Below are 21846 nucleotides of genomic sequence, written 5' to 3'. Positions count from 1 at the left end.
ACAGAATCACTTTATGCAATGTTGATCAAAAGTTATAGGCAATAAATAAATATATCTCTTCCTTATATATCAAACATCTACTGTAAATTTAGAAATTAATGCGAGGTTTTTATTATTGCGAAAAATGCGACAGAGTTGTAAACGCAATAATTTAAACTCGCATTTTGAAATATTTCATATGAATCAAACAGGAGTTTTCTCAAAAATCGTAAAAATTAAAATCGCATTTAAGTCTAAAATAACAAAATCGCAATAATAAATGCACGCAATAATTTAATATATACATTTGTGTATATAATTATGAGGTCAGATATTCACTGATATTTGTATATTAGGATGTATATTGTGAGGTTTGTATAATTATGTAAGACTGAGGTTGATAAGTAATGATTTCAATTTGATTGGCAGTTTAGGAGGTGGGGTATTGTAATTAAAGGTCCACCTTGTCCCTGATTATTTGATGATAATGACAGTTGTCAATCATATAGCATTACAGCAATACTCAATTCCCTATCAAAATGTTTTTTAAAAAAGCCTTCACTTCAACACACCTTAATGAAATAATTCTTGAATGAACTGCTCCAAAAATATACCAATTTTTCACAGTTTATATGTACAGTATATTATGTGAACTATAAAGAACTAAATTTCAATGTGAATACATTTAGTAATATTAACTTACCTGTCGTGCTGTTAGGGAGGCCAGTGCATAAGGAAAGATTTGGAACAGGTTCCAATCTTTCCAAAAAAGCTCTCAATCCAAGACTTTCGTAGAAGTATATATAAATGGCTATGTACATTTATTGAATTATCACAGTAACTGATTGATATAAAAAAGAAGATGTGGTATGATTGCCAATGAGACAACTATCCACAAAAGACCAAAATGACACACACATTAACAACTATAGGTCACCTTACGGCCTTCAACAATGAGTATAGTTGTTTTACCTTTGGAAGTTCTGTCTTTGTCTATTGTATTCTATTTCTCTGTTTGTTTTGAACTCCACATATTTACAGCCCTCACAACCAGAAGTTGTATCCATGGCATCCACTTCTCCTGAGAAAACTGAAACAGAAACACTATGAAAACATGGAAATGCATAACAAATAACAAAATAATTTGTAAATGGGAACCAAATTATAGATTTAACTAAAAATGGTTGTAATTAAAAGTTCTTTTCAAAATCAAATTGTCTTAGATTAACTTTAAAGAATTTTATGTGTCAGTTTTTAAACTTATATGTATACTTAGAAACAGCTAGACAGTTACTCAAGGTTGAACTTTGGTGGACATCAGAAGTAATTTCTTAATCATAGGAGCAATTAATAAGGACGCCTCCGGGTGCGGGAATTTCTCGCTACATTGAAGACCTGTTGGTGACCTTCTGCTGTTGTTTTTTTATATGGTCGGGTTGTTGTCTCTTTGACACATTCCCCATTTCCATTCTCAATTCTAATTAACCAATGAATGTTTTGTAGCTGAAGGGTTTGAGTTGCATACTGCCATGATACTTGTATTTATTATTACATGGTAAAGATACAATTCTTACAGAACACTGTTAATTTTCCTATATGAGTTATTTGGTCAACAAAGATCCTATGAATAAGAGAAAAACAGGTAATACTTATAATATATTAAACATATATACTTATGGTGTTCATTGTAATAAATCATTAATGATCTGTAAGTGTAAATCACCAAAAGGAAAGTGATTTTAAAAGAGAAGATGGTGGCTAAATGTTATACATTAAACCAGTAGTGCTTAAATCTAATAAGAATGTTTTACCCAAGGAATGTGATTCCAGTCTACTTCTAACAACTGTAGAATATTCTTCATTGTTGTTAACAGGTTCTGTTGTTACTGGAGTACCGTCTGGTTTATCTACAAATCAAATAAGATTTATAAGTTGACAATCTTGAAATGTTAGATATGAAATTATAAATTAGTAAGACATAAGTCCTAACCCAGTGCCTCTGGAGAAGAAAGTTATAGCTATTTGTACAAACTAATATGCATGTTTTGGGAATGCAGACTTCTTATTACTTAAAAGATGTCTTAATATTTGAATTTTCTGCTGAACGTATGCTAGATGTTCATGACCTTGAACTACTTTTCATGTCATTAAATTTCAGCAGTATTTTCAATTATATATCTTTGCTATAGAACCATTACCAAAAGTATTTGTTCTCTTTTTATGCATTGTTCCTTGATAACTATAAAGTTTTCTTGATAATATACACTTTCCAGCTTCTATATGTATTCAGCTATATTTTATCCAGGCTACCAAATATTGTATGATAATCATCATTTCTTATTTTCATGGTTCATTAATTTTATATTTGCTACATATCATCATTATAAGGTTAGACAAGAGTCTTATTATCATGGTCTGTATAACCTTGTAAATTGTTCCTAAATAGTTATATGTTGTTCACTTGTAGTCACTTAATAAATGTTAACCCTTTTAAAACTGTTGATTTATTGTTTAGGTTCTATTCCTTAAATTTAGTAATACCTGCTGTGACATATTGTTCAAATTTCCATCCCCAACAACTCATTTCATCCTGTCTTTCTGTCATTTCTGCTTTATTTTTCTTCCTGTGTTCAGTCTCAAACTCACACATATATATTGTATTGTTACATTTAGTAATCGCTATTAACCAATCATCTCTGTTTTCATATGGTGTACACAGCAATTTAGTTAACAATCCTCTCCAACATATAAAATCAGTATGTAAATCTCTGGAATAATAGTATGTTCAGTTAACTCATTTATTTACATTTATTGTAGTGCTGCTGTTTAATACATGAAAAATCTGCACTCAAAATATCAAATTGTAACAATGACAAGTCTGTTCTCTGTAAAAAAAAAAGAAGATCCAAAAAAATGTACAGCAACAAATATTAGATCAAAATTTGAGACTACAACACAAATGAAATTAAGAAGTCATTCCTTTCCCATTTATAACGTAATGTACCAAAAAGAGGTTACTTTTTAATTCATATAAGAAGTAATATTGCAGGTATTTCTAAATCAAACAAACATGCACCAGGAATGAGTATACATTTAGTACATGTAGGTATTTCATCATAAATACTCATCATTAATAAATAATGTTTATATGTAAAATTTTCTGAATTGGTGTTGAAGTGGATTTTAACAGGGCTCTTCAGTTTATTGATTCATAATGAACAAGAATCTAATCTGGTGTACATGGTGTAAGAACTTGACATTTATTTCAGCGTCTTAAAAATAAGGGTACCAAGATTTTCTGAGGATTACAAAAACAAATTAATATCCCAAGGACAAATTGATTTGTCCCAAAAACATGAGAAAATAAAAGCATCATTTCTTAAGTTAGAACCTGTTGTTCTATAACTACCTATTGTTCTGTTTAGTTCCATCCTTTGTTTGTAGTTGAAATTTAGACTTGTTACATAAAATCCAACGAAGAATGTAATCCAAATATTCTTTTTTACTTTCATCTTTGCGTATCATTTCTTTATAACCTATGGTTAGGTCAAAGTTTACAGTATTTGGATTTCTGGGAGGTATAAAATACTTCATGTTTGATCTGTTTTGGGTGAAGAGTCTATTTTTGTCAACTGAATAATTTCCAATCTCGTTTGGTTTTCTAAAAACGGGAGGCTTTCTGTCAAATCTACTAGTAGGATGTGTCCTAAATAATACGCTATTATTTTCTGTTTCTGTGCCTGTTTGTAAATTTTGTCTTTCACTGTAGTCTACTGTTCGTTTCATTGTGGCGGTTTGTATCAAATCAAAACGAAAGTGAAAATACAAAAATAGAACAGGAAACAATATTTAATCCAATCAGATCAAGTTTCATGAAATCTGACAGCCAATGAAATCTTTTGTTACATTACAACCAAAAGAAAAAAATGTCAGCTCCCATGTAGATTTCCTCCAGATTTATTCACAGGTTAAGATTTATTGTTCTTTCTTTGAAAGGTGATCTTGTTGGCAAGAGCCTTGTTTCTTTTTCTTCAAATCCTGATTAGATATGAAATTACAAAATATAATCATGACAACATTAGGGAGCTACCATTTGATTTTTAGGGGGGGGGGGGGGGGGGGGGGGGGGGGGGGGGGGGGGGGTAGGATGAAATTTGAAAAAATAGGCAGGACAGGAGTTTTGAGTAAAAAAAGAATCCGGGTCCGTACGCCCTAATTCACGTTCGCCCTAGTACCTGTTCGCCCTGATACCTGTTCGCCCAGGGTTCATTCGCCCTGATTTTTATTTTTTACTAATTGTTGTCTAGTGGCATAATTTTAAGTATTTGAATAAAATATGTTGAAGTTTGTTGAAAAAATCACCGAATAATGATATTGCCGCAATCAATATCATCATTAATTTTCCCTTTGATTGCAGTAGAATACTGGAATACAATGTATTTATCTTTGTTGATATTTGTTAACAAAATAATTGTATTCAGTCATTCACTAACTTAGACTAGTCTCAGAGTATTTTAATGAATGAACTTGTAAATCCGTTTTACAGTTCGTACATTTTTTTTAAATTAATTTCAAGCTGAATATATTATCAAAACAAATTTGTTTTTTATATTATAAATCCATCAAAAGACAGGTATCACAATAAGCAGTGATCCGAATTATTTTGTCATAAAACAATAAATTAATGATCCTTAACAAGCCATAAACTTTTAGATATTTCCATGTTTCCATAAATTTCAAGAACATATACCATCGAAATATATCTGATTAAGTTTATTCAACTTCAATGCCCTGAATATTAATATTTTTTAGTAGGGCGAACGGACTATAAGGGCGAACGAACTCAGGGCAAACGGACCCAGGGCGAACATGTTACTAGGGCGAACGGTCCCGATACCGTAAAAAAAAAGGCAGGATGAGACACTTGCAAAAAACTAATATATTGTTCCTAGAAATCTGCATGAAAACAGGAAGTCTTGCAGGACACGAGAAATTACAAAAAAAGGAGGATTGCATAGGCACAAGCACACACCCCAATAAGAACCCCTGTGATTCCAGTCTACTTCTAACAACTGTAGAATATTCTTCATTGTTGTTAACAGGTTCTGTTGTTACTGGAGTACCGTCTGGTTTATCTACAAATCAAATAAGATTTATAAGTTGACAATCTTGAAATGTTAGATATGAAATTATAAATTAGTAAGACATAAGTCCTAACCCAGTGCCTCTGGAGAAGAAAGTTATAGCTATTTGTACAAACTAATATGCATGTTTTGGGAATGCAGACTTCTTATTACTTAAAAGATGTCTTAATATTTGAATTTTCTGCTGAACGTATGCTAGATGTTCATGACCTTGAACTACTTTTCATGTCATTAAATTTCAGCAGTATTTTCAATTATATATCTTTGCTATAGAACCATTACCAAAAGTATTTGTTCTCTTTTTATGCATTGTTCCTTGATAACTATAAAGTTTTCTTGATAATATACACTTTCCAGCTTCTATATGTATTCAGCTATATTTTATCCAGGCTACCAAATATTGTATGATAATCATCATTTCTTATTTTCATGGTTCATTAATTTTATATTTGCTACATATCATCATTATAAGGTTAGACAAGAGTCTTATTATCATGGTCTGTATAACCTTGTAAATTGTTCCTAAATAGTTATATGTTGTTCACTTGTAGTCACTTAATAAATGTTAACCCTTTTAAAACTGTTGATTTATTGTTTAGGTTCTATTCCTTAAATTTAGTAATACCTGCTGTGACATATTGTTCAAATTTCCATCCCCAACAACTCATTTCATCCTGTCTTTCTGTCATTTCTGCTTTATTTTTCTTCCTGTGTTCAGTCTCAAACTCACACATATATATTGTATTGTTACATTTAGTAATCGCTATTAACCAATCATCTCTGTTTTCATATGGTGTACACAGCAATTTAGTTAACAATCCTCTCCAACATATAAAATCAGTATGTAAATCTCTGGAATAATAGTATGTTCAGTTAACTCATTTATTTACATTTATTGTAGTGCTGCTGTTTAATACATGAAAAATCTGCACTCAAAATATCAAATTGTAACAATGACAAGTCTGTTCTCTGTAAAAAAAAAAGAAGATCCAAAAAAATGTACAGCAACAAATATTAGATCAAAATTTGAGACTACAACACAAATGAAATTAAGAAGTCATTCCTTTCCCATTTATAACGTAATGTACCAAAAAGAGGTTACTTTTTAATTCATATAAGAAGTAATATTGCAGGTATTTCTAAATCAAACAAACATGCACCAGGAATGAGTATACATTTAGTACATGTAGGTATTTCATCATAAATACTCATCATTAATAAATAATGTTTATATGTAAAATTTTCTGAATTGGTGTTGAAGTGGATTTTAACAGGGCTCTTCAGTTTATTGATTCATAATGAACAAGAATCTAATCTGGTGTACATGGTGTAAGAACTTGACATTTATTTCAGCGTCTTAAAAATAAGGGTACCAAGATTTTCTGAGGATTACAAAAACAAATTAATATCCCAAGGACAAATTGATTTGTCCCAAAAACATGAGAAAATAAAAGCATCATTTCTTAAGTTATAGTTGGTAGGGTCCGTACGCCCTAATTCACGTTCGCCCTAGTACCTGTTCGCCCTGATACCTGTTCGCCCAGGGTTCATTCGCCCTGATTTTTATTTTTTACTAATTGTTGTCTAGTGGCATAATTTTAAGTATTTGAATAAAATATGTTGAAGTTTGTTGAAAAAATCACCGAATAATGATATTGCCGCAATCAATATCATCATTTTCCCTTTGATTGCAGTAGAATACTGGAATACAATGTATTTATCTTTGTTGATATTTGTTAACAAAATAATTGTATTCAGTCATTCACTAACTTAGACTAGTCTCAGAGTATTTTAATGAATGAACTTGTAAATCCGTTTTACAGTTCGTACATTTTTTTTAAATTAATTTCAAGCTGAATATATTATCAAAACAAATTTGTTTTTTATATTATAAATCCATCAAAAGACAGGTATCACAATAAGCAGTGATCCGAATTATTTTGTCATAAAACAATAAATTAATGATCCTTAACAAGCCATAAACTTTTAGATATTTCCATGTTTCCATAAATTTCAAGAACATATACCATCGAAATATATCTGATTAAGTTTATTCAACTTCAATGCCCTGAATATTAATATTTTTTAGTAGGGCGAACGGACTATAAGGGCGAACGAACTCAGGGCAAACGGACCCAGGGCGAACATGTTACTAGGGCGAACGGTCCCGATACCGTAAAAAAAAAGGCAGGATGAGACACTTGCAAAAAACTAATATATTGTTCCTAGAAATCTGCATGAAAACAGGAAGTCTTGCAGGACACGAGAAATTACAAAAAAAGGAGGATTGCATAGGCACAAGCACACACCCCAATAAGAACCCCTTAAAAAATAATAATATACTGTACAGTCAGAAACCAGGCTGAAATAGAACAAAAGAATCGAAGCTTTTTGTTAGAGAAGGCGATAAATGTTTACTGTATTGTTTACTATAGTAACAAATTTTTTAAAAGTTAAAGGGATAGTAGCTACGATTTTGACAAAATTATGAACAAGTTTTTAAGCTTCAAAAATCAAAGATATGTACTAAAAATAAGCAATAAGATCGCTAGAATGTTTTCATAAATTGCAGAAGTGTTAATAATTGATAATTCATATCGTGTTGCGTGCCTATTCATCTCATTAATTATGCATCAGGTTTACTTCCCGAACTTTGCCGACACAGCGAATGAGCTAACCAAGATATAATTAGATATAAACACATGCTTTTTGTTTTCTTTCGTATTTGATAATTACTTTATATTAAACGTACATATTTGACGCTATTTATCAAATTGTGTAAATAAAAAATATAACAAAAACCGGCATATTATTCCAACCCAAGATTCTCCAGCAATGGCGATATTATACACTTGTTATTACATTTGTATGAACAAACCATGCCGATAACATATACACGTGTTTGTGTGTTGAATAGGGGCCTCCGTGAAGGATACACGTGAAGAATAATACTAAATTATAGCCGCTGATTTCCAATTTCTTCTAAGGTGGGAGATTCCTGCCCGTAAATTTATTAACTTATTTTTGACAATAATGAACACGCTGCGATTTATTTTCATATGATCTGGAATTTTTAAGTAATGTAAACAAGTTACGCTAACCGTCGACTATTACTGTTTGACTTACCCTGCTTCGCAGGTGTTTTGAGCTATTTTGATTATCGATCTCACCACCATTTTTAATTTGTAATTTACAATAATTTGTCTGCACCTCTTTTTTTATCTTTCCTCGCTGAAACTAAATTCATGAACCATTTCTGCGATAACATTCCCCTGTTCCACAAGTTTCCCTTCGAGGCACAATGTGCGATTGCGCATAAGAAACTGAAGAGTTCAAATCAACATAGGTCATATGAACAGAGATTGGTCCGATTACTTTCAATGTAATTGATTAAATTACAATTACTTTGTCATTTGTAGGATTAAATTAAATTAATGATTACATCATTTCTGAAAGTGTCTGATTAAATTAATGATTACATTGGCAAAGTAATCATGATTACATTTGATTACAATGAATTAAAAAAAACATTTTGCATGATGTGAATGAATAAACGTTTTATATGTAACTATAGCATTTTTTAGAAAGTATTGTGTTTGCTATATTATAAAATGATAACTTCAAACTTCATCTATTTAATAAACCTCAAAAGTTAACTTCATAAATACATGAACATTGTGTCACTGGTTACGACCCATTGCACTTTTTCATCATTAATCTCTGAATTATTTTGACTTCAATTGAATATAGCTTTATGAAAAGCATTTGCTGTTTGTCTACTGACATATTCTAGACTTTAATTTATATTTGTTTCAAGGTACAGTTTATGGTAGTTAAAATATGGATGAAATTGTACCAGTTTAATCAAATTGTAAACAATATATAAGTGCTATAAATCATTGCATTTTACATGTCAAGTCCAAATACATACAAAAATTTGATTATTTTGAACAAGATATTTGTCCAACTTTTAATTAATTTTGTGCTAATTGGATAAATTATCCCTTGTCTGATTTATCTTTTACCATATACATGTATATTGTCCTACAGCTATACTCAGTTGGTAATTGCAATAAAAACAAACCTTAATTGGTTTCCTACCTGTCAATTCAAAGATGGCAAAAATCACAACATTAACAAAAGATTATAATTAAGGGTTAAAGAAAAGTATTACTTGAATATAACAGTTATTATCAACATCTTTAAATTGTGAATACTATGTACAATATCTTTTACTAAGGCCAGAAACATATAATTGTATTATATGTCTCTTCTTAGGCTATTGATGACTTTTCAATACTGTAACAGTTTATTTTTTACTGAAGTATACAAACCAATTGTCATGTTTTATAAAAAATAAAGTAAACCAAACTATCTTAACATGTTCAATATAAATTGAATAAGAATAACAAAAAGTTTCCTTTATTGACCATAAACACAGTTTAAGATTTTTTCATTGTAATCAGAATGTAATCATAAAGTAATCAGGATTACAGGGTATTTTGAAAAGTAATTGATTAAATTAAATTACATGTAATCAGATTTTTTGCTGATTAATGATTACAATGATTACTTGAAGAATTGTAATCAATTACAGCTGATTAACGATTACAATTACAATTACCCCAACTCTGCATATGAATAAGGGTTGGGCTTAACATCGAATTATTATCTATAGGCAAGAAATAAATTTAGGTGTTAAACGTTAAAAAGCTTCTAAATTATAAATGGAAAGTAACCAGTTGTTGTTTTAATCATATTTATTAAACTTTTTGTACCAAATCCGGCATATAGATTAAAAAGGTAATTTTGATGAAAATCGTAGCTACTATCCGTTTAATAGAAACAAACAAAACTGCAATTTTCTTCTCAATATCGAGGTGTTTTATTTTAAAAACACCATTTGCATAAGTTTTCAATTTATCTAGTACATAGTTGAGCAGAACAATTAGATATCAAGTCGAAGACATGGGTATCTTTCAAGTGGATGACGAAAATGCATAACCTCTGATTTTTTTGAAAAAATTACCATGGTCGGAAAATATATCAATCTATTAGTTCAGTAATTCTCGTGTCTGCCCTTTCATTATGTGACTGAAGAATAAATTCCAAAAAATAGGTAACAATTGTATCAAAAAGAGAAAATCAAGTGCACCTTTTTATGTTAGGGCGTGTTTGAGTTGAGTATTTTGTCTTGATATTGTACAAAGTAAGAATATTTCATACATCGTCTCGCTTCAGATTCTTTCATTTTTATATATTAAAGCTACAGGTTGACTTTATAACACAAAAAATAACAGTACTAAAAGATGAAATATATGGGTCAAGTGAAATACCTATCTAATGAGTCACTAAAACAGAGAAGGTGTGTTCGAATAGCTATTTTTTTACTGAAAGTACTTGACAACAGTCTTAAAAGTTAGATGATGAAAATGCATATCTTCAAAAATTCTAATTTTTTGTGTGTGATAACTAGGGTTTATAGTCTTCAACCACTAAAAATATCTAGTCTGCCCTTCCACGAAATATTTAATTAGAATTTTTTAAAATATTTATGATTTTTTTTAAATTCCACCTGACAACCGACCAGACAATATTTTTAAGTTGAATCAATGCAAACAAGATCATTAACTGATGCTCATTAGCTAGTTGATACATTTGTCTTTTGAAATATAATTGACATATAAGGATAGTATTGGTGCAATGTGGAGAAATTTATCGGTTTCCAAGAGCAAAATTGGTAGCGCGTCATCGCTACAATGGCTTCCATTTCTACGATTGTGAAAATGAACTGGCGTAATGGGGAGATAATTTTGACGAAGTAGGATCCTGACTGTGAAAGGCAGGCATAACCTGTTTTTTTTTCTTTTTTTTTTTTCTACCGTTATTGGGGACTTTGTCCCCATATAAATCATGTAAATACAAATATAAAAGGAAAACATACGAACAAAATAAAATATATAATACAGTTATACATACATTTTGCAGCAGCTTAGATATTGAATAAAAACATACAATGTATGTATTCAATAGAAGAAGAAACATACATTAGATTCAGGCATCTTCATCTCTACAGTTAGAAAATAGTTTGAACATTTGGTCTTAAATGTATCTAAATAATCTATTTTTTTTAATATTATTTGTTAAATTATCCCAGGTACATTGGTACAAATGTAATAAGACCAGAATATTTAGATATTCTTTTAAAAAATCAGAATTAGGTCTTGGTACATAAAGAAGTCCTGATGTTGTCGTCCTGAGAAAATAGCTATAAAGATCAGTACAAGCATTGAAGCAGTAAATCTAAAAGATAAATAATCAGGTGCTAGACCATTCACATACAATGTGGATGCCAACCATTATGGTTTGTGTGTAATTGTTAGGATTTTTTAACTGAAATTACGGTGTTACGGCAACAGACTTCTTTTTACAGATTTGCGTTCATTTACAGTCCTGAACTTTTTGTGGTTTAAATAATGTGATAATTTTGACGCTTGATTGTACATAATTATAGTGAAAACGTTTCAGTGATTCAGAATTTAAAACTTTTTTTTTTTTTTACTTTATATATGTTAAGTACGATTTATCCATTTCTTGTTAGATTCTGAACAGTTAAAATAATAATGAACGCATTTGAAATGATTTCCATTTCCCTTACTTATATTCCCCTGTATTTGCTTTTCAATTGATGTTTAAATGATGTCAGCTGGAACAGGTGCTTTCTGCAGCAAATGTGTCATTGCAATGCAGCAATGCAAGATTATTGGTCTCATGTCAAAATAAGAAATTATTAAACATTGCAAAATCTGCAAGTAAATTTTTAAGTGTTTGCTAAGTTGGCTTTGTCATAAATGTAGCTAGGTTTTCACAATCCTCTTTGCTCTCTGTGATCCTGCTTCAAGGTAATTACTACAGTGGTTTGATATCAAATGTAAAGCAGGTGTTCAAAACTTAATATGATTAGTGTATGAATAAATTTTATACTTGTGTTTTTTCAGCACAAGATGAGTAGAAAAAGGACACTGATGCCTGAATTCTACAAAAAGAAGAAAGTATGTACAGAATCTCGTAACAAAGTACTTATAACTGATGCTGAAAGGGAAGAAGGTAAATATACATGAAGCATGAGTTAAAAAAAGTCATATCAATTCAATATTCCATGGCCATTTCATTCCCTTTGATGTAATAAAGAAGATAAACTTACAATGTTCAATGTAGAATGAGTTCAAAATAGATATATAAATCCAGTAATCCTGGTAATCCATGGCCATTTCATACCCTTTTTCCCTTAAATATTATATAGAATGAAAAACATAAATGTATAATATATTTAATATATAAAAAAAGATGTGGTATGATTGCCAATGAGACAACTTTCAACGAGACCAAATGACACAGAAGTTTAGTTAACAACTATAGTTCACTGCCTTCAACAATGAGCAAAGCCCATACTGCATGGTCAGCTTTAAAAGGCCCAGAAATGACAAAGGAGTAGGTCCGGTAAGGACTCATTTTGGCCTCAAATTTCAGTTTCATATGACGAAAGATTTTGACCACTTTTTAAACACTTAACTGTCTATTTCACTTGATTCAATTAGTTTTTGTGAAAGATTTTAACTGATTTAGTCATTAAAAACGATCCGATTCAAGCTGAAATCTGAAAAATCTCTCAAATTTGCCAAAAAACGTCACTTTTGAGATGTTTTTTGTCAAAAATGAAAGTGGCCGCATCCGTGTTCATCCACAACCTTTATATATGTTATGTATTATCATAAAATACAACTTACAGTTCAATTTGAAGGATGAACACGAATGCGGCCACTTTCGTTTTACACGGAAACCGTCTAAAATTTAACTAAAATGATAAAATTTTGAAGATTTCAGTAATTTAGCATGACTTAACGGTGCTACAACCCAATATATGTGCATTGTATGGTCAAAAACAGCCCACATTTATGTAGCAGAACCTATCAACTGTCCAAAAAATAACTAAAAGTTTACATTTTAACAATTTGGTAAAACTGTTATATTTTGGGGCCAAAAAGGGGTCTTACCGGACCTACTCCTTTAAAACTATTCAAACAAACAAACTAATGGCCTATAAATTTATGTACAAAAAATGACAAAAACAAACATGTCACACATCAACAAACAACAACCACTGAATTAATTATGTATTTTATATTTCAGTATCCAGAGTGCCAACTGACACAGAAGTGTATTTACTGTACTTTAAAAACTTATTTCCATTAGATAAATTTGAACACCGACTTCCACCAATGGTATTGAAACATCAGTTATACAGTTTAAACAAAAACAGAACTGTTGTGGATAAAGAGCTGGTAAGTTTAAACAATATCACATAAAATTCAAATAGGACTTTCTGCACACATTAAAATGTCATATACTTTTAATTGTTTTGAGTACCTAGTATAATTGAAAACTTTTAAAAAATGATGACTTTTGCAGATAATTGATTGATATTCAAGATAATATAGTGCCATGTGGTTTACAAATCAAGAGTGGAAATTTTGTCAGTTCCAAAGTCATGAAAGTAGGCTTTTTAATTTTAACTGCTGCTGGTATTTAAAGGTATCAGAAAAAATATATATTTAATGTAATATAACATATTTTATGGAAAACATTCAATATTAAAATGATTGTTGAATTTTTTTAAAACATAACTCTTTAACCTCAGATTTCCATGCCATTGTCTCATATTTTTTAATATTCAGAATGATCTGAAAAATAAAGGTGTGATAAAGATATTTAAGATAGGATCTGAGTTTGATGAATATGCAGTGGTGTTTACAGAAGATTACAGATGTCATGTGACCAGAGTAATGGCTGAAGTCTCTGTGCCAAAAAGTATAGCAGGTAAACTAAAATTATGGACATTATAGAAACAATGTAGTATGAACAATGAAGATTTGAGATACATGTCAATGTGACATCAACCCAACAATAACAAATTCTTAGTTTAAAGTATATGTTTACAGTAATAACTAGCCTGTGAACACTGAGGTTGTGAGTCTAAAACTCTTTTAATGGCACATTGTTTTTTTTACTTCAATCATATTTAAGGGCAAACAATACAGTTTTGATCCCGTATTTACAGTTTGATGGAAATTTCCATATAGGCTATGTTTTGCCTGATTAAATCAAATATGTAATAAAAAAATATACCTTTACATGCTACTTTTTGAGTTAAATGAGGTAGAAATTTTGTATATATGCTCAAAATTCGGATTTGTGGCCGTATTTTTCTTTTCGAAAGAAAGACATAACTTTTTTGTTTTAAAAGATAAACACAAAGTGTTTTTTGTTAAATAATTTGTAATTTCTGTTTTTTATAAGTATCATACAGATTTATGCAGTTTTTTTTCAGAAATAACTTATGAATTGAGAAAAAAAATGTAATTTTTTGCTGTATATTTATCAAAATTAAAAATAGTGCACTATTTACAGTTTTATAAAATTTGGCCCACATAATCTCCCTGCAAAATGTCGTTTTAAAAGATAGGGGTCCATGCACTTATTTTCAAATTAAATCAGTTTGAATGATAAAAATCAGTCGAAATTGTATCTTTTCCTGATATGTCACAGTTTGACATCGAGAAAATAACATTTGACATTGGCAACATCATTACCTCCCCTGTAACTGTATCATATGCACTTAACAAAGATTGACAGCTTCTGGCTGAATGTGACAGTTTTCCCTGGGTAATACACAATAAAACATTGCCACAATATATTGCTGCTCAATACTAACAAACATACAACAATAATTGTAAGAAAACAATGATCCAGTTTGGTTCTAAGATAGGAGAAATAAAAGAATTTTAGATAGAACTCACTTTGTTGTGAGCAGAAATTTATTTCAAATAAGTTCTTCAGTTGACAGCACTTTCCTCTTACTTGATCAATTTATCAATAACATCCACTTATTTGAAATATTTACTGATTTTCAGATAAATTTGTGAACACTATTGTGAAGAGATGTAATGATGTATATGTAAATAAAGATACACTAATAAAAGAATATAACTTTAAAGATGATGACATTACGTAAGTATAGAACCTGGAACATTAATGGAATAAACTTTAATGTACAATCCAAATAAATCAATATATACTGCCAACATATGGTAGATATTTCATTTAACTTTGCTCATTGGAATGATTCCAGTGTTTTCCATTCGGCATTTAAGCCGGTTGTGCCGACCACCTTTCCATTTTAGGAGGTAGTCGGAATTTTTTTCAAATTCTGGATTTTTTTTCGGTTCCACACCGTGAAAATTTAAATACTAATCGCGCCTCGCAGATTTGTTTTCATTGACAAAAATGGCGGATCGTCAAATTTCAATGTTTTCTTTTATTAATCGGGGGAATGGAAAGGCAAATGACGACGGTGATAAGGATAATTCTAAGCCATTTGAGTCAACTAAAATGGATAGTTGAATTGTAATTGTTGTAATTAAAAAAAAAGTATCAAAACAACAGAAAATGCACACAGGCTTCACGAAGATAAACAGTTTGGGAAAAATCCCAACATGAGGGGTATTCCTTAAAGAGGGACTGTCCCTCAGGCAAGGGGTCATATTACTGTTGAAGAAAAGAAAAAGTAAAACTTAGAATTTACCTTAAAAGGGGGAAAATCCTTTTATTTGGTACAACTTTTCTAAAAGAGTGTCCATAATGATGAAAAGGCCAGAAACAAAAATGTACCCCTTATAAAAGGTATGGTTATTACATTGAGAGGTTACCCCTCATTTGAGGGGTGGTGATAAATATGAAGAGGACTTTAAATGGCTAATCCTCAAAGAAGGATATTACTGTTTTGTGTGCCAAAAAACCCAGCACTAAAGCGAGGAACAGGACAAAAACTTGGTTCGATAGGCCATATTAAAAAAATCACCTGGTTGCAAGTGTTTTTTCAAAACACCCACCCTACCTTAGTGAAAAAAGGAGAACACTGGATTCTTACATGTAACAGCCAAATTCAAATGAAGAAATGATAAAATGCGTAAGTTCTACAATTCCATTACTTACAATTCGCCTTTTCAGAATTGATTTTTTTTTTTTTTTTTTTTTTTTTTTTAAGGTTTATATATTTTATTGAAAACTTTACATTTGTTAGCTTAAAACATGTGATATTGTACATGTAAATTATTTGTCAAGTATGTGTAGTGATTTTGCATTAATACACCAATCTTATTTTGCCATTAGTTCTCATTTGTGTTTTATTCTTATAGGCAACTTCTGAAAGCCACAGTATTAACAAACAGAACAGTTGGCAGTTGGTGGTTAGCTGTACCCAATACTGGAATGTTTATGAAAAGTTTACTGCGTGGGAGGAAAGCCATATTAACCATGATTAAAAAAAGCAAATACAAAGAAATACTCAAAAACGTATGTAATTATGTTTCCATGTTCTGTTTGATCAAATGGGCGTCTCAAATTATTATGTACCTTAGTTGAACAAATAGTTTATAGTTTGCTAATTAAAAATGAACAATACAGCTACATCAGCCAAAATACTTGCAGGCGAAATACCTAACTGGTTATCATTTACCTATTTAGGTCAGTTAAACAATGGCCTGGGCCTTTATTTTGGAAAAATTAGTTGTTTACTAGAATTGACAGCTGTGTTTTTTTAATTTTTTAATTCATGATGTAGAAAAACAACAAAAACTAAACCCTCCCTTTTCAACACTTGGACTTACAGTATTTGCTTTTAATACCATAAGAGACATACTGACGGGAAAAAAGAAGACTCACAAACTTTTATTAATGTTAATTTTTTTTTAAATATTATTATTTTAATTTATTCACACTCTATGGAGTACAGCATACATGTTTCCTCTTCAGATTTTGCATTTTTTGTATATACATGCAAATGTATGACCATTTATCTTAAATTTATATGTTGTATGTTTAGATGATGAATTAGGTTGTAAATCTAGTTTTCACTGAGTAAAAAAATCAAGTGCATGTAGATATATGCCATTGAGGAGATTATTGGGAAGATGACCTAGGTTACTTCATATCACCTAATTTATATTTTACTTGTAGGATTTAGAACAAAGAAAACTACCAAAAATGTGTCGTCTAGGATTAACATATCATCTACAAGATATTATTGGTGCTGATCTGATACTCAGGTAAATTATTATGTTTTTTGGGGAAAGCCCTAATTTTTTTCAATAAATGATAATTTAGGATATGTGGGGGTATATGTCAAGGAGACAGAAACCTAACAACTTAACAAACCAAGACACATACTGCACGGTAAACATGAGGCATTAACAAGCTGTTGATCAGCAAATGGCAGCATAGACAATTTTTTTCAGACCATATAACTTTTGTAATTTCTCATTTTTACTGACATAGAATATACTATTATGACACTTAAAGTATTGATTATGATTATAATCTGTTTCATGAAATAAATCTTAGTCTACCAAACAAGCAAAGAAATTAGATAAAAAAAAAAGATATAACAACCATACAAAACAGACCAAAATTCATATTTTTTTTATTATTTGAATGTTCTGAAAATCAATAAATCTTTTGTATATATGAGCCTGCATAGGGTTGATATCTATCGGTCGTAAAACATCTGTCATGCCAAATTTTTATATAGATATATTTTGATTTTACAGTATACAAACCACCTCAGGACAGCTACTACGATTGAAAGATTGATGATAACTAGGATTAGAATGTGATAATTGAAGACTGGGATGTTATACTACTGTGTGTTTGTATTGTTCTTTGTAAAACACATGTATTTATTAGGTTAAATGTGATAGGGAATTATTTATGAGTGCAGTATTTGTTAAACTTGCATGGTACCTGTTAAAACATGACCATGCCAAAAAAAAACTTTGTCGGGGTAGGAATTCTAATAAATTATGAATTCTTACTTATTATTTTGTTTTACAGTTTTTTTTATTTCAAACACAAGGTGTTGCATTGGTAAAAGTATGCTTGAGTTTTACAAATAAAATCAACAAGTCTTTATTTTTCTTGGGGCTATTACTTGAAATCTGAAACATAGAACTTGCCAATGGAATTATATTTAAAATAGAACAGAGATATCAGTGGCAATTCTGATATTGTCAAGGAATGTCTTTATACCAAACAAAGTAACAAAAAGCATTGTAAAATGTAAGTAACATTGTAAATTATAATTGTCTAGAAATATTTAAAATTCATTGCTAAAAGTTTTATGAGGTAGCTAACAGTATTTATATATGTGAAAAAAAATGTTATTTAAAATAATGATATATGCGATAGTTTATTTTGTGTTATACCAACATTATTTATATATGATAGTATATCAGCTGTTTATTTGAATTAATTTATTATAATATATGAATCATAGATAATGTGTTATCACTACATGTTTCCAGTTATTTAAAATAACCATAAGGTTTTCTAGGTCTCTGTAAAGGAACAGCAATATGATTGCATGTTATTCCCCAAAGCAATTGGTCGAATTCTAAGTTATAACCAGGCAACACTTTTGCATCATATTGAGTGGTATGAAGTTTAAGAAAGAAACTTGGAATAAAGGTACATTTTGTACTTGGCTGTACACTCATCAGTCACTGTCTTTGAAGCAAACATAAAAATGACTGACAACACCTGAGGGAGAGAACAGTATATATTTGTTGCCAGAATCAAACCGCCTGCTGTTGCTTAAAAGTTTAACGTGGAATATTTTTGAGAACCAGGGTGCCTCTAAGTTGTGTTATATATAGAATGTACAAATGCATGAATTATTTATTCAAACAATTAAAAAATTGTAGTACAAATGATCTGTGTGATATTCAGCTCAAATATCCACAATAAGTTTAACTTATAAACGAGTTTGTATGAAAGCATGTTTAAATGTAAATAAGATGGAATATTTCAAATGTGATATTGACTTTTTAGCAAAATATAAAATGTTTCTATCATTGAATCTGTAAGAAATAGCAGAAATTGTACACACATTTTTTTTTAATTTTATTTATGTAACCTAAGTTAACATTGTAATAGTTGTTCTGGTATCTCATCCCCAAAATATTCTACCACAGGTTACGTTCTTTTGAAAGAAGAACATCTTATTTCCAGCATTTATCAGCTTTTTTATGTTCTCCTTTGAAACAAGTTTACTAATTAAAGAAAAACTTAGCAGGAATTATGGCATAATATATAATGATATCTTTTTGGTTGGGTTCATTTTTCTTATTCCTTAATTTTCTCTGGCAGGTTTTGTGGACATTTTGTTTATTCTTTTATCCATTTTGCCAATTGCTAAGGTGTTGCCTATCTTTCTTGAAAGTTGCAATATTTAACTGCCGACTGGTATTTTTTATTAGTTATTTCTTCATTTGCACAGTCATTTTAGACATGCTTGATCATTAAGTATGTTAATTAGAACCCTGTACTTTAGACCTGTTGGTGACCTTCTGCTGTTGTGTTTTTTTTATTTTGGTCGGGTTGTTGTCTCTTTGACACATTCCCCATTTCCATTCTCAATTTTATTTCAATTATCAAATATAATTTTCATAATACTTCAAGACATATTTCCTCCTTGAACTGATCTGTTACAGTGATGCAGATTATTTAAGTATTAAATCAAAGAATTCACTTTGTTTGATAGTTTTCAGGACTGTTATGAATATTTTTGTTTACCCCTAGCACAATAGGACTATCAGTTCACGCCAAAACTCATTGAGTTGTGCATATGTGAGGTATAGGTATTTATTTTAAGAACTAACATGTATGTGATTCATACATATATGTGGAATGGTGTGTTGCAATCTACATTGTACCTGTTTGTTATTGATAGATGCATATAAATTATTATATTGTATTAATGAAATGATTTGTGATTTATTAATGGAGATATTTTTTATGATCAGAATTTTGGTTTCTAGTAGCATGAAACATATTTGTAATAAATTAAATGATTTGATATGATTAGTGATAAACAAAACTGTGTATATCAAAGTTATTTATAATCCCAGATTCAGGGGTGATTTATATAACTATTATTATGATGTAGGAATTGTTGCTTACGGGTTACTGCCAGGTACTTTATACTTTAGACCTCCCTCAGTGTTCTAATATTTCAGAGGGTTGCATTTTTATAAACATTTTAGAGAACATATTTTTGAAAGATTTCTAGATTATGTAAGGTTTTCAGTATAATTTAATTATAGAAGGATTGAAATGAATACATTTTGTTTTGTATTACATTTAAAAGAACCTACAATTGTAAAATTTGCTGCTTGTTTGTCTGAACATATTGTAGAAAGAAGAAAAAATTACAAACACTACAAAAATAATGGAAATCCTTTGTTACAAGTTTCTTTTGCATAAAGTTAACTGGAATTAAATTCACAAGTTTAAAGATTGTTTATTTATTTTAACTTATTTAAAGAGTTCTATGTTGAATTTCAGAATTACTTGGTGTATGAGTATTTGTTAGTAAAAATCATTTACAATGTAAAAGAGAATAATACATTTTTTACTTTGTTATGTACAATGTTTTAGTGCCTTTTAATAACATTATTGGTAATAAAATCTTGTTTGCTATGATAGATATTATTTCTCATTCACCAAATAAAAGTGAATGTACCCTTTGTCACGAATATGACCTAGCAACATAGACTATTTACCAGTTTTTTTCTCGCTTGATGGTATCAAAAAGTGAGACATAGGTATGCTGTTACCAGTGGCAGCAGTGTCAACAATGTATAAGTTTCTGATTGCGTCTAGTTTATGGTGAACCACTAGTGGTAAGTCAAAGATATTTGGTATGCGGTTGTATAAGAATTGGCATATTTCATTTCAATGTAGATTATTTGGCCCTGCCCTCATAGTCGTGTTCTATTGACTTTGAAATTTTTGCTTAGTTTTCATGTATTTGTTGTGATTAGGTCTGTGTATGGGGAATAACTAGTGGTAAGTTAATGATAATTGGTATGCAGTTGTATTAGTATTGGCATATCTCATTTTCATGGAGACTTTTTGGCCCTGTTCCCTCAGTCGTGGTCTATTGTCTTTGAAATTTTGCTTAGTTTACATGTATTAGTTTGTGTTTAGGTCTGTTTAAAGGGAACTACTTATGGTAAATTAATGGTATTTGGTATACTGTTGTATTAGCATTGTCTCATCTCATTTCCATGGAGTTTGTTTAGCCATGTACTTTCAGTCATGGTTCATTGACTTAGAATGTTTGCATTACATACATGAATGTTAGAGTGTTGATATTTTAATTTCAACATTTGCATTATCGAAATTACAAAAAAGCAAGACATATCTCTGTGATAACAGTTTTTTTTTTATTATAAAATAAGCCATGAGGAGCAGGATCTGCTTACGCTTCTGGAGCACATGAGTTTTTTTGTGGGGTTCATGTTGTGTTTATTTTTCTATGTTGTGTCTTTTGTACTCTTATTTGTGTGTTAAGTCTGTTAGTCTTATTCTCTTTTAGCCATAGCGTTCTCAGTTTGTTTTCAATCTATGAATTTGAATGTCCCTCTGGTATCTTTCCCTATCAATATACAGTAATGAAATGATAGGTAAGTCCATAAAACTTTGAAATAACACAGCACTAGCAGTTATGTTGCGGATTTAGTTGGCTTTAGTATGCTTCAACCATGTATTAAAACTTTATACTAAATTAATACATGTGGTAGTAGATCGAGGGTCTTTATACCTT

At 30.2% G+C, this 21846-nt stretch overlaps 2 protein-coding genes across 3 annotated transcripts in view; one reads left to right on the top strand and one right to left on the bottom strand.

Annotated features, from left to right (window-relative positions):
* The window catches only part of LOC134725608 (decapping and exoribonuclease protein-like), a 32589-nt gene extending 28774 nt beyond the window's left edge, over window positions 1-3815 (bottom strand). For both annotated transcript variants that reach the window (XM_063589557.1, XM_063589556.1), the window contains exons 1-4: window positions 3389-3815; window positions 2521-2747; window positions 1791-1886; window positions 952-1069 (exon numbers count right to left, since the gene is read on the bottom strand). In XM_063589557.1, coding sequence (XP_063445627.1) covers window positions 952-1069; window positions 1791-1886; window positions 2521-2747; window positions 3389-3765 — 818 coding nt within the window. In that variant the 5' untranslated portion in view covers window positions 3766-3815. The remainder of the gene's footprint in view (window positions 1-951; window positions 1070-1790; window positions 1887-2520; window positions 2748-3388) is intronic.
* A 68-nt stretch (window positions 3816-3883) lies between these two features.
* Window positions 3884-20720, top strand: LOC134725607 (inactive serine/threonine-protein kinase 19-like). Its single transcript, XM_063589555.1, has 8 exons — window positions 3884-3946; window positions 12122-12230; window positions 13314-13465; window positions 13859-14000; window positions 15095-15191; window positions 16379-16535; window positions 17199-17287; window positions 17789-20720. The coding sequence occupies exons 2-8, from the start codon at window positions 12128-12130 to the stop codon at window positions 17829-17831; spliced, it is 783 nt and encodes a 260-aa protein (XP_063445625.1). The 5' UTR covers window positions 3884-3946; window positions 12122-12127; the 3' UTR covers window positions 17832-20720.
* The last annotated feature ends 1126 nt before the right edge of the window (window positions 20721-21846 follow it).

This window comes from Mytilus trossulus, chromosome 7 (genome assembly GCF_036588685.1).
Source record: "Mytilus trossulus isolate FHL-02 chromosome 7, PNRI_Mtr1.1.1.hap1, whole genome shotgun sequence".
Taxonomy (NCBI): Eukaryota; Metazoa; Mollusca; class Bivalvia; order Mytilida; family Mytilidae; genus Mytilus; species Mytilus trossulus.
This window is presented reverse-complemented; position numbering and strand designations above follow the sequence as displayed.

Excerpts from the sequence above, each read along its gene's own strand:
- LOC134725607 (XM_063589555.1), top strand. The coding sequence starts at position 12,128 with ATGAGTAGAAAAAGGACACTGATGCCTGAATTCTACAAAAAGAAGAAA. Across the intron at positions 13,466-13,858 it reads CTGTTGTGGATAAAGAGCTG|AATGATCTGAAAAATAAAGG; the intron begins GTAAGTTTAAAC and ends TTTAATATTCAG. Across the intron at positions 15,192-16,378 it reads TTTAAAGATGATGACATTAC|GCAACTTCTGAAAGCCACAG; the intron begins GTAAGTATAGAA and ends TTATTCTTATAG.